This window comes from Homarus americanus, unplaced genomic scaffold (assembly GCF_018991925.1).
Source record: "Homarus americanus isolate GMGI-L3 unplaced genomic scaffold, GMGI_Hamer_2.0 scaffold13975, whole genome shotgun sequence".
NCBI classification, from domain to species: domain Eukaryota; kingdom Metazoa; phylum Arthropoda; class Malacostraca; order Decapoda; family Nephropidae; genus Homarus; species Homarus americanus.
Genome location: NW_024731394.1, coordinates 2,037 through 14,835, shown reverse-complemented (window position 1 = coordinate 14,835; position 12,799 = coordinate 2,037). Strand labels below are relative to the sequence as shown.

General features: G+C 37.4%; 1 protein-coding gene across 1 annotated transcript; it reads left to right on the top strand.

The window, feature by feature from the left end:
- The first annotated feature begins 7,703 nt into the window (after window positions 1-7,703).
- LOC121867594 (transmembrane protein 70 homolog, mitochondrial-like) lies at window positions 7,704-12,162 on the top strand. The gene is made up of 3 exons (XM_042367615.1): window positions 7,704-7,773; window positions 9,084-9,266; window positions 11,793-12,162. The coding sequence occupies exons 1-3, from the start codon at window positions 7,750-7,752 to the stop codon at window positions 11,859-11,861; spliced, it is 276 nt and encodes a 91-aa protein (XP_042223549.1). The 5' UTR covers window positions 7,704-7,749; the 3' UTR covers window positions 11,862-12,162.
- The last annotated feature ends 637 nt before the right edge of the window (window positions 12,163-12,799 follow it).

The window sequence follows — 12,799 nt, the reverse complement described above, 5'->3', positions numbered from 1 at the left end:
CTAGTTACGTATTGCTTTATTGTCGCGGTCGGGTGTGTGCTGGTTGTCTTCCAAGTGAAAATCAAATTATTTTGTGTAAATAAACAAATGTAGTATACATGAGTGCCACACTGTTTACGTGAGCATCCCCTTCCATCACTTACCCGCCACTATCGTGTCACCTACCATGCCCCTGTATCACCTACCATGCTTCTGTGTCACCCACCATGCCCCTGATCACCTACCATGCCACCTGCATCACCCACCATGCCACCTGCATCACCTACCATGCTTCTGTGTCACCCACCATGCCTCTGGTGTCACCCACCATGCCCCTGCACCACCCACCATGCCCTGTGTCACCCACCATGCCCCTGCGCCACCCACCATGCCCCCAAGGCCACCTACCATTCTGTGTCACCAACATGCCCCTGCATCACCCACCATGCCACCTGCATCACCTACCATGCCAATTCGCATCACCTACTGCTTCCCTGTGTCACCTACCATGCCCCTGCATCACCTACCATGCCTCTGTGTCAGCCACCATGCCTGTGTCAGTTACTATGCCCCATCACCCACCATGCCTCTGTTGCCTACTATAATGCTTCATTCTTGCCTGCAATGCTGGTAAGTGTTACATTTTTTTAAATTAGTGCTGTAATTACATGTACAGGTTCACATATATGGGCCAATGTTGTTTTATTGTTGGGGGTGGAGTACCTTTGATAAATTTGAATTTGGATAATTCAGTAAGGTCAAGCCCCAAAGATGCTGAGTTATCAATTGATTGATTGTGGTAATTATATCCCTGACGATGCAACAGCTTAGGTCAAATGTTGCTGAATTAAAATAAGGCTTAAAAGACTAAAATTAAATACAGCTCCTCCCCGATTTCATAACTCCACTTGATTTACTTAATTAACTCGCACTTACGATCGTCCTCAGTCGTACTCAAAATTTTGTCAAATTACGTGATTTTTAGTCCCAACGCCAGCACAGACAAAATTTTTGTTTGTAATTCACTTTAAAATGGCTGGCAAGCTTAAAAGTGAGAGTTTTGTGGTGCTGAGAAGAAAAAGAGACACCCATTTTAGATTTTCCATGTATTATTTAAGCATTTTCGATTTATGACCATTTTACTTACACCTGGATTTGGGTCCCCTAACCTCTGCCCTAAGTCAGGAGGAGCTGTAATGCAAGGTTATCATAAGGTTTTCCTCATGCAGTGCCGTAATTTTATTTATTTATTTTTTACGGGAATAGCCCACCAAGCATACTATCACACCCACAACGGGCCTAGGGGGAGAAATAATAAGAAGTAAAGCATGAACTCTGGTTCTCCCAGTTGGGTGCTGTAAAGCCCATGCACAGGATGTAAGGGTGCCCATTAAACTAGCCTCAGGGCAATCTAAAAAAAATAAAAAATTAAAATAGAAAATAAAAGGTAATATTAATCTACATAGTACCACAAAAAATGCCAGAAAACCAGCTTTTAAAGTGAGATAGATTGTATGAGTGTGGAAACACAGAAGAAGGCAGAGCATTCCACAGTTTAGCTGTGTGAGGAAAGAAAGATGTATTATAACGGGTAATTTAGTGACCGACATCCACAGAGAAACGGTCGGCACTGCTGAGAAAGCAAGACGAAGTTTCACGAGCCCACGGCCTTTGCCGGTGGTACACGGATGCCAACCGTTTAACATTACCTGTTAAAGTACCTGTAAAAGAGAGAGAGTGAAGCAACATTGGGGCTAAGAGAAGAAAGAAAGATTATCAACTAAAGTAGGAGAGTTAATATGACAAAATGCCTTGATTCCACCTTATCATCATGTTGGCAGTCCATTGCAAGGTTGCTTCATAGTAGATGTGCTACAGGTATTATGGCATCTCATATAATGCTCTCTAGTACTTTTACTCACTATGCTGATCTGGCTTACTGGTCTATAATTATTGTGAATAACAATTGTCCTGCTTAAATATAGGACTCGCTCATTCAGGCATTTACAGAACAGGATCTTAAGGGGATCGGGCTTGATGCATAACTCTCTCATCACTCAGGGATGCACCATGGGCGGGCCGAGATCTATGAACCTTAGGATTTGACAATTTATTTTATATCCTCTTCTGAGAACACAATGTGGGTCAGCACTGTGTCAAACTGTCTCTCCTCAAACGCAGAAAGATTGTTCTCATCTTTTGTGAACACCGAGGAAAATAATTTATTTAACGCCTCGCCTTTGTCGTGATCTGGAATCTACGTAACCACCATCTTTAAGCCTCAGATTCGATATGCCTACATGCATTTTTTGAATAGCAATGAAACCCTTTGGATTTGACTTGACTTTTGTAATCTGCCTCTGAACTCATTTCAGGCCTTCTGCACCCTGACTTTGCTTGGTTCCTGGACCTGCATATATCCTCCTGTCCAGCCTATTATTTGTCCTAGCCCACGCCTTGAATTTCTTGAGATTTTTTTTTAACTTTGTCAATCATAGTCAATGTACGGTCTCCCTTGTATTCCTGGAGTCAAGGTTTGAGTTTGAGTATATTCTCCCCGACTTAGACGGGGTTAGGGACCCAAATCATGTCGAAGTCGAAAATGCAAAATAATACATAGAAAATCTAAAATGGGTGTCTTTTTTTCTTCTCAGAACCACAAAACTCTCACTTTCAAGCTTGCCAGCCATTTTAAAGTGAATTACAAACGAAAAAATTTTTCTATACCGACATTGGGACTCGAAAATACGTATTGACAATTTTTGGTACAACTGAGGCCAGTTAGAAGTGCGAGTGGTCGTAGTTGAGTAGATCGTAAGTCGAGGAGCTGTACAGTTAAGTATTCTTTTCATCTCCCTATACTGTAAAAGAATCAATATAGAGTTCGCTATGGCAACTTTCTCAATATTAACGCAGTCATTCAGGAGTGGCCAGAGGAATGGCTGTTGAGACTAAATGTCATGAAATGCAAAAGGATACACACTGGTTGTGCCAATAGTAAGAAGACGTGTTACATGTTCCAACGGTGACGGAAGCATCATTAACTAAACCAAATGTGAAAAGGACCTGGGTGTATGTCTACAACTAACTGAAGTTCTCGGACCATTGTGAGAGTCCTCAAGAGATGCTAGAGCTAGACACTCAGTTAATTGAAATGAACAAAGGAGGACCACCAGACAGGTGCTCTCACTACAGCATCTCAGTTACCCAGAGATTGAACTTCCTGCAGTTGCCCAGAGTACAGTACAGTACAGTGCAGTACAGTACAGTATACAGTGTAAATTTCATTTTCAGCAAAATGGCTCTCAAGTTGAGCAAAAATGCTTTTGATTGTTTTGACAATTTTAAGAAATGTTTTATGATGTTTCCTCAAGTAACACTTTGAATATACCTGGGGATCGGTGGGGAGGAGTCCTCCGCCAGAAAGTTTTGGGTAATTTTAGGTCATTTGAGAGGAAACATCATCGATGAGAAGTGTTTTAAAAATATCTAAAACCATCAGAAAACACATTGCTCAAATCGAGCCATATTGATTGAAAAATGCAAATTTCATTTTGTACAGGTATACTATAGTGGGGCAAGGGTGACTTAATATACATAAACATTCAAGGTCATTTACTCAGTCGAGAGTAAATGGATAAGAGTTCGCCATATGGGTCACAGCTAAGGTCAAAGAAGCCACAAGTTAAAAAAATTGTCAAGGCAAACTTTTTGGAGGAGAGTTGGTAACTTCGGAACACCCTGTCAGAGGACTGTTAGAAATTTCACCAGTATGAAATAGCTATCTGTGTGGGAGGACATTTTTCCAACAGGTAGTGAGGCAGCACAAACTGGGAAGATATTGATACTGTGTTGTCTAATGGGACCCTCTGATGCCATATGGCATAACATAAGACCAAGTCCCAGGTTGCTGATCTGACTTTGTCTCATTTAATATTAATTGCAGGGTGTCAATTGACTTTACTATTGACAACACAAGATATACGTAATATATGTGACAGAAGAAATAAAGTATAGAAAAGAATATTAACTTATAAAATATAAACCAAAGAAATATAAGATATACCTGTATACTTATAAACATAAAAGATTAATAGAAAATATAGATATGAAGCAAGTATATATATTGAAGAATAAATACAATAAATATGAAATAAAAAAGAGCCCCCTCAGGGCCGTTGGTTTAATAGGCCCTGAGGCACAGATCAACTTTGGGGCCCCTGCCCTCAAGGTATATATAAATAACAAGAACAAAATATACCCAAATTTATCAATAATTTCATCAATATTAAGCTTCTGCAAAATAACACATTTAATGTAAAAGACAGAAAATTGAGACTTTGCTAGGCACCGTTGAACGAAGTTCATGTTTTATACGCTTCAGCTTCAGCTGGTTTCGAATGTTTGGATTTGGCCCTTTAGAGTCGGGGGCCTGCGGCCAGTGCCTCGTGCCTCATGGTTAATCTGGCACTGAGCCCTACTACCAGGAACAGGCACCACAGCTACCATGAGAGATTGAGCGCCTGAACCTGCCTAGTTTATACTACAGACGGACAAGGGAGACCCAATAGAGGTTTAAAAGCATCTCACAGGGCACTACCTCACCTGGAGCTGCCCCACGAGGTCGGCAGCTCAACACTGAAGCAGCCCCAAAACCAGAGAACTGAGAGGTAACCTTTATTGTTGTGACGGCACCAGTGTGACCTCTTTCAAGACCAGACTTAACAAACACTGGAGCAGGTTCAGCAGGCCTTCCATCCTCTCCTCACCTTAACCTAAAAAAAAACAAAGACGTGACCGATCAGTGGAGGAGAGATAAAGGTAAACAAAAGAGTAAACTGTAAACACTTGACAGGATGACTAACTACAGTCATTAATATTTTCTTTAACTTCTATTAAACAAAATTATTACTCGATCATATAAAATTATAATTTTCAGTAACAGCTGATAAGTTGATAATATAAAAAAAAAAAGTAAAGTTGTACCCCTCTAGTACTGATGCAGAGGTAACTGAAATTAACACTCAGGTGAGAAGATTTTCCTCATATATTCATCTTTTTGTGTTCATATAATGCTTAATTCATGTTCTATTAGGTTCTATTAGGTTCTATGCATTATCGTTTCTATTTTTGTGTTTAATATGATATTAGTGTGTGAAAATTACAATTCGGACAATTCCTTCTGGTGGTCACTTTCTTCCACACCTTTACCGTCAGTTCTATAAAGGTGGAACAGATAACTATCAGCAGTAGGAGTTGTTCAGTTTCGTTGGTAGTACAGTGGTAACTCACATAACTCTCACCAGTATGTCAAGGGCTCGAGCCTCGGTCTGGATTGTTTCCTGTACTACCACTGGATAGACCCCAAACTGATAGTGAGCTGATAAGTGGCGGATATGATTAAAAAAATATCCGTCCGTTTGTGTATTAAAAGGTAAAAGTTTTACAATTATTACCTGTACTATTTCTGGAAAGATAGCTGTTCGTTCAGTAGCTGTCCTAAATTTAGTGGTCATAGCTAATTCACAAATTTTCTGAGGTGAATTTCTAACCCAAGCGTTCATACTGCTCAGGATTACTGTACAGTATACTATTAATCTGACCTTGATCACCTCAAGATTTGGCCTGAAGCTTATCCCACCTGAAGATTAATCACCCTTATGTTACCTAATCTAGCCTTCCCAGGTACAGTAGTTTTGTACCATACTGTAACTGCAATTTTTAATAAGTCAAAAGTCTGATCCAGTTATAAACCAAAAAATATCTGTTGATATTTTATTTACTAATGATATTACCATCTGTCATTACATATTTTTGTTCTGTAACCTGATAACAGTATTTTTTACATTTACAGATCAGTAAGAATGGCAGGAGTGTATGGAGTTCTGCGCAACTTCAGCATCTTCAGAGAGGGAGCTATGTAGCTTGCTGAAAGTACTGCCCGTTTTATCATTCACTACTAAAGTTCATCTTTGTAGTAGAATTACTGAGGTAAGATATTGATTTCAACTGTACAGTGCAGTATTATATTTGTAATAACAGTGAAGGAATAAGTGCCATTGCTTTTTAAGAGTAAAGGTTCTAACTTCATATTGTATAGGGTCAATAAGTAATGAGAAATCAGTACTGTACATGTAAATTTTAACACACTACAAGTATATGAAAGTCACCTACAAGTTTTATACTGTACATAGTACAAAACATATGAAAGTCATGTTAAAATAAAGTGAAAACATGAGTTTAGCAGCCTTTTAACTTGTCTTTGTGTTACAGCAGATCTTAATGCTAATCATGAATTCTTGTCCAACAGAAACAAATCCACATTTGCAGAAAATCACAAAGTTTGCTTTTGACACGAAGTTTAGCTCTCAGGAAAACAGACACCATCTTCTAACACTGAGTCACAGTAAGTTTTATGAAGGTTGTTTATTTATTTACATCAGATTGGGATGTGAGTAAAACTTTTTATATAGAATGTCTTGTTTTATTAAAAATATTCAAAGATTGATTAGACTGAGTGATGAAGCATATTGTAGTAGCAGAAAATATTTGTGATGGCTTTTCAATCATACATATTACGTTCTCTCTCAGGATAATTAAGACATCATTGTCACTTGAAGCCACCAGTTTTTACTTTTTCTATAAGCACTTGATTTGTTCTTGAGGAAAACTGACTTTCAATTCTTTTTTTCTCATTTTGCTTTAGAGAGTATAGCAGGTTGATAACTTATCTGAAATTTCTGAAACTGAAAACTCAAAACCAAAGGAAATTCTAAAGCGAGGGAATATTGGTCATCGACCACTGAGCTGATCCAAATGTAATTCCACCATTACCTGGTTTGTTCGACTCAGTTGTTTGTTAAAAACAGTTTACTGTCAGACATACTTGCTATATTCTGAGAATAGATATCTCTAGGAGCAAGAGAATTTTTGGTCATCTGAAGAAATTAAAATGGACTCATAAATAGAGATGTACTGTAAATATATAAACACATACATTATTAAATCTGGACATTTACTATGCTGGCTATATATGATATGCCTTTTTACAAAGAATATTTATAACAACCATATCTGATACTGTAGCTGTATGTCTCAATGTGCAGTTATAGTGCTTTAAAAAAATGAATTTGATAGACTTTTGGCCTGGACTCTGGATGATCTACCACTCACCCAAAGGGGTCCAGACCCAGCATGCCAAAAACTAAAAATTCTGGACTCCATGACTCGTTCGACTCATGATTTCGGAGGTTTAACCTTCTGTTTAAAAAACAATGATCAACAGATTATGCATACTTTCTTAAAGTTATGTAGCCTTTGTTGTGAAAGGTATTGTCATGTTATTTTCATGATTAGCAGTAGAGTTAATCAAGGAGCACAAATGGTTGTCGTTTGCCTCTTTTCCATATAAGGAATTAACCAACCTTACCCATTTGAGCATATTATGATTGCTTCACTGTTGTCATCATGCACAGTTGTCCAGTAAATATTTTATTGTTCATTTTTGACACATGAAGATGAGAAAATGGTCGTTAATCAAATTGTTTGGGAACTGACTTACATTCACTGCTCCATTGTATGTGAAATAGTACTCACAGTAATGATATGTATGTGTGTGTGTGTGTTTAATTATGTTCCTTAATATGATGATGTTTGTCCTCAGAGTTGATATTGGACCTGATCCTGAAGGAAATATACCATGGGATCCTCTCTCAACCCAGATAAAGATGGTGAAATTGTTTCTCTCTCTCCACTTCTTTCTTGGGTCTCATGGTACAGCCTGTGCTGTTGCAGGTCAGTAGGCAACTTCAAGGCATAATTCACTGATAGCATGATTTAAAAGTTTTTAAATTGGTAGATATTTATCGAAAAGTCATAATACTGTAGACTGTACCTCGTAATTGGATTTCAGCTTAATTTATTTATTTTAATGAATTCAACTATTTGAATTCAGGATGAATCCAATAACCAAGTGGTTCCAAAGTTGCACTGCGATGAGCTAAAATTTCCGTCTCATCAATTCAACCGCTTGCTCTTGCAGCTTTCCAACCAGGCTCGGTCAGGTGTCATCCCACTTGGATGATTTCTGAAGGTTGTCTTTTCTGTGCTGTTTTGCCATCTCATTTGGACGATTCCCAATTTTAATTATTATATTAAATAATTAAATGTTATTCATTTGTATCAAGATATTTCGCTATAGCTGTATTCGGATTCATGAAAAAAAAAAGTATAGAGGGTATTTGTAGATCCTGTCAGCAAGTCAGGTTGACAAACTTAATAGTCACGTAACCTGTGGCTGGGTCACTTAACTAGCTACCTTATATTAGCGCCATGGCAAAAGCAGGAGGAAATAGTCAAGTCATTTAGTTAGGTCTTAAGTGTGAAAGAAACAGTCAGTAATCGTTATAATAAAATAACATTCATTATATAATTTGTTGTATTTTGTTATTCAGAATTCAATTCATATTATATTCCTATAATTCATTCAACCTAATATAAATCATAATATATTCCTATAAAAATACTGTATTTCTAATAGTAGAACTTGTGATGTTTGGATGATTTTAGCAATAATCCATTTGGGAATCCTCCAAGTGGGAAGAAATCATATACCTGGGAATTGTCTTAGTGGCACTTCAGCTATCATGAGGTAGCTGATGACCAGCGGGGTTGGAGGTTATGCAGCATTGCTACCTCATCAGTTGAGATACTTAGTGCATTAAAGCAGATGTTCTTTGTAGATTTATGGGATAATGTTGCTAATTGTGTTGCTGGAAATATAAATCTGAAATAGTTTGAAACAATTTTGCATACCTAAGTAAAATTAATACAATATGTGATAAAATCGTAGGTAAACTATTATTGCTCAGAAGTCTGACAACACCATGCATGTTGGACGCTAGTGTTTCCTTGATTTATATAATTTACATTAGTGTTAATTTAGTGTAATACAGAAAAGCATTCATATAGCAACCATTATAAAACTGATTTAGCCATTGCTTGAAATGGTATTCATTTCTAACATTGTAAAACTGATGAAGCACAATGTAGATCCATTGTTTAACAGTCATTGCCTGTATACTGCAAGTTCTTTCCTGTTTCAGAAAGTTGTTGGTACACAAATGGGTGTGATACTGGCTGTTGGTTCTTTTATTGGATTCTTCACCTTTGTAACACCATTAATCATTCACTGGATCACAAAGAAGTATGTGACTAGTTTGGAGTATGACCCCAAGAGGGATATATATTCAGCCACCACTCTATCGTTCTTCCTGAGGCAGAAAAAGGTAATGCATATGTAGAAAGATATACCTACCTAATTCATTGCTGTGTATAAATTTGTTTTGTACAGGTTAGCACTTTAATTTGCCTTCATAATTTAAGAATGGGGCTCTTCTCATATTGCAGCATCTGAATATATAGTTACATCCACACTTAGATTTAGGTTTACATACTTATATCCAGTGGTGTCAGTAGCGTGGAGAACCATATCCCTCTCACATGACTCTGGGCCCATCAAGGGCATGTCTTGAATCCTCTTCTGTTTATCATGATAGTAGAGGCACTGTCTCAATATTTTAGGACTGGTCTACCCTGGAGAAATTGTAAATGGATGACTTAGTGTTGATACTTAGAATTAAGGAGATATTTAAAAATGGAAGGCTGGACTGATTCAGAGCTTATGAGAGTAAACATGGAAAACACTAAAATAATGATTAATAGAAAGGATGACAATATGCTGTCTGTAAAACGGGTGATTAGCAGTAATTCAGTAATATGCAGTGAGTGAATGGGATCCACATAAGTGCAGTGTTATCAATGATAGTCTGCAAGATGCTGCAACCGTAAGGGCGCTGTGTGTGCAGGTAATCGTGGTGGCCTTAACAAGAGTGGAGAGGCATGACATTGGGGATATATCCCTTGAATTGAGTCGGTGAATTGCTACGTGGGTGACATGGTCAGTGCTGTGGTGGTGCTACAGCTAGCTAGTTGCAAGAGTCAGAAGTGTCTGGAAGAAGTTTAGGAGCTTTTTATTTTTTTACTATTATTTTATTTTTATTTTTTTACGAAATTTACAGGTCGAATGACCCACAGCATAAAAGTGTTGTGTTGTGTTTCAGTTAAAGAGGATGGCTTATGGATCTGCAATGTCATGTTGAGAGATCAGAACCTGATCAGAGCTAAAAGACAGCTGGGTATAGATTTTATTGCTGAGGTTTGTGTTAGGTAAGCTGAGGTGGTCCAGGCATATGGAGAGAATGGAGGATACTTATTGGGCCAAGATATGTATGAGCTTAAATGTGAAGGGGATGAGCCTGGCTAGAAATTGCCCAAGAATGACATGGGGAGAGACTTTGAAAATAACCAGAGATGAGCACCTAACAAGAGAATCTGAAAGAGACAGCATCTTGAAGAACCCATCAGGTAATCACAGCTAACCCACACAAACATAGAAGATGGCCATAATTTGGTGATGGTAATCTTGGCCATATTGAAAACTTCCAAAAGGTGAAACCAATTTTAGACCTATTTATTTTCCACTTGAGATGACGATGGTTTTCACCCTCACTATCCAGTTAAAGCAATTACAGGTAGTCCATATATTAGTAAGATGGCTCACTATCTTCAAGGCCAGGACAAAGGTTACACCTCCAGTCCTCACTCTTCAGACTCCCCAAAGTCTGTGTGGGACTCAGGTTGATGTCTCCACTCCACTTAAGAATCCCTCTTAGCTTTGAAGGACATGTGATGATGACTAGACTTGTTCTTAATGATGTGTGAGTTTTGTAGTGTTAGTATTATTCTAGGAAATTTTTTCGGTGACACATATTGGTATCCCATCGCCAGTAACCTAGCCCATTGAACCCCATGTTATAGTGAAACTGATTTACAATATTTTGACCTGTGATGGAGTTTTCAGGAACCTAACCCCATTGCAAGTAGTGATTTACCTGTACAGTATACATACAGGTCTGGAATAATGCAAACTGCTGATGGGTTAACATGCATTACACTTCTTTATATGATGACACTTATTTATAAGACCACTTTTCAATGCTCTGTTAGTAGCTTGAAAGCCTTGCTAATCATTTTATTAGTTTCTTGCCACTATCTTCTGGACCTAGTCTGGTTTAGCCTTGTAGACTTGGCTGGTTACATGATACAAGCCAGTTCAGTCCAGTCTTGATTATGAAATGGATATCATTATAAAATCTACAATGTTTCTTCATAGCCAAAAAGCCTTGTTTTGTGTGTTGCCAGAGTTCACCTTATGGTCATTCTGACCACAAAAAAATTAGGGCATGCTGCTAATACACATACAGTGTGCATTTTCTTTCAATATTTTGCCCTTTGACTACCAGACTGCAAGTGTCAACTGCAGGCAGTAGGGAATTTACTTATAATTAATTATACTTGAGCAAAATTTGTCATTTGAGGTTGTTGAAGGAGTTACAGTACAGGTATGGGACTTTTTATCCTGCATGCTTGGGACTTGGGGATTAATGGATACTGTAGGGTTTTTCAATCAGCAGCAGTCATAAAATGAGCAGTAAACCCTCTGTAATTGTCTGCAAAGTCTTGATTCACCTCTAAAAGTAGCTTTACCTGTACACTGTAACATTAAAACTTAAAGTTATAGACAACAATAACAACAGCATATGATACAAGTTAGTGTACAATCGCCCAAATAAACGCTCTCACGATTTTTAGAAACGTTCATTCAGAAAGTGGCATCTGGCAACAACAAGACTCACTTAATTTTCATTTTTTTTGAGCTGTTTACTTAAAACAACTTGTATACATTCTAACAGATTCACTTCAGCGCTGATGATGTGGCAGTACCAGAAGTTCCGGGGATGTTTACTACATTCTACTGTTAAAATAAACCATTATTTGTTGATCCAAGCATGTTTGAAGAGCTTGAGCATTATGGACGTTATGGATATGATAAACCAATTAACTTTCATCTTGAGGATCCACAGAAGAAAGAGCGACACAGTTAAAGAAGTGAATAATGGCTGTAAGTGAACTCGTAATCAGACTTTTATTATAAATGTAGATATATTTTGTGTTTTTTTTAAACACATTTTTCAGATTTGTCTACTGTATTGAAGTTATACAGTGAAATATATTAATGAATGTCTGTACATAAATTTTGGTATGATTAAAGTTAAAAATAAATTCATTGTTATTCTTCCTTGTAATTGAGTAAGTATTTAATTTGTTTAAAGTTATTTATCATGTAGAAAGCAATTTGAGTCAATTAATATGGAGCATTTTGTGAAAAGCAAAATCTTTATACTTTACAAGGTAAAGTGAATGACTCATCCATTGTATCAGGTAAATTGTATCAGTAACTGAAAAAGTTACCCAAATTTTACACTGCTATGCTGACTGTTGGTATCACGAGATATGAATGTTCGAGGTATGAAAATAAGCTTATATGAATTTCTTAAATTGACGTCAGTATTTCTTGTTACGAAAAACTCCATTTATACAGGTTAATGGGATCGATAACCTGGACCGTACTGTTAAAGCAAAGTATGGGGGGTTATCACTTATGAAACCACTGCATCAAGCACTTTTTTCTAAATCTTTGTGTTTCTGATATCATGTGTTTATACTTTCCATTGCCCTTTGTTACTGTCCACATAGTACTTAAGGAATTAATCTTTCTGCTTTTTAATTATAAATTGTTGAGGAACCGACACCACAGATTCCACAAACAGACACGGTCTAATTTCAGTAATATTTCAACCTTCTGCACAGAGGATACTCTTTATATTTTGGGTTTATAGCAACTCCAGTAGGGTTTTCA

Coding starts and splice junctions, on each gene's coding strand:
- LOC121867594 (XM_042367615.1), top strand. CDS start 7,750: ATGGTACAGCCTGTGCTGTTGCAG. Junction 7,774..9,083: donor TACAGCCTGTGCTGTTGCAG/GTCAGTAGGCAA, acceptor TTCCTGTTTCAG/AAAGTTGTTGGTACACAAAT. Junction 9,267..11,792: donor TCTTCCTGAGGCAGAAAAAG/GTAATGCATATG, acceptor ACATTCTAACAG/ATTCACTTCAGCGCTGATGA.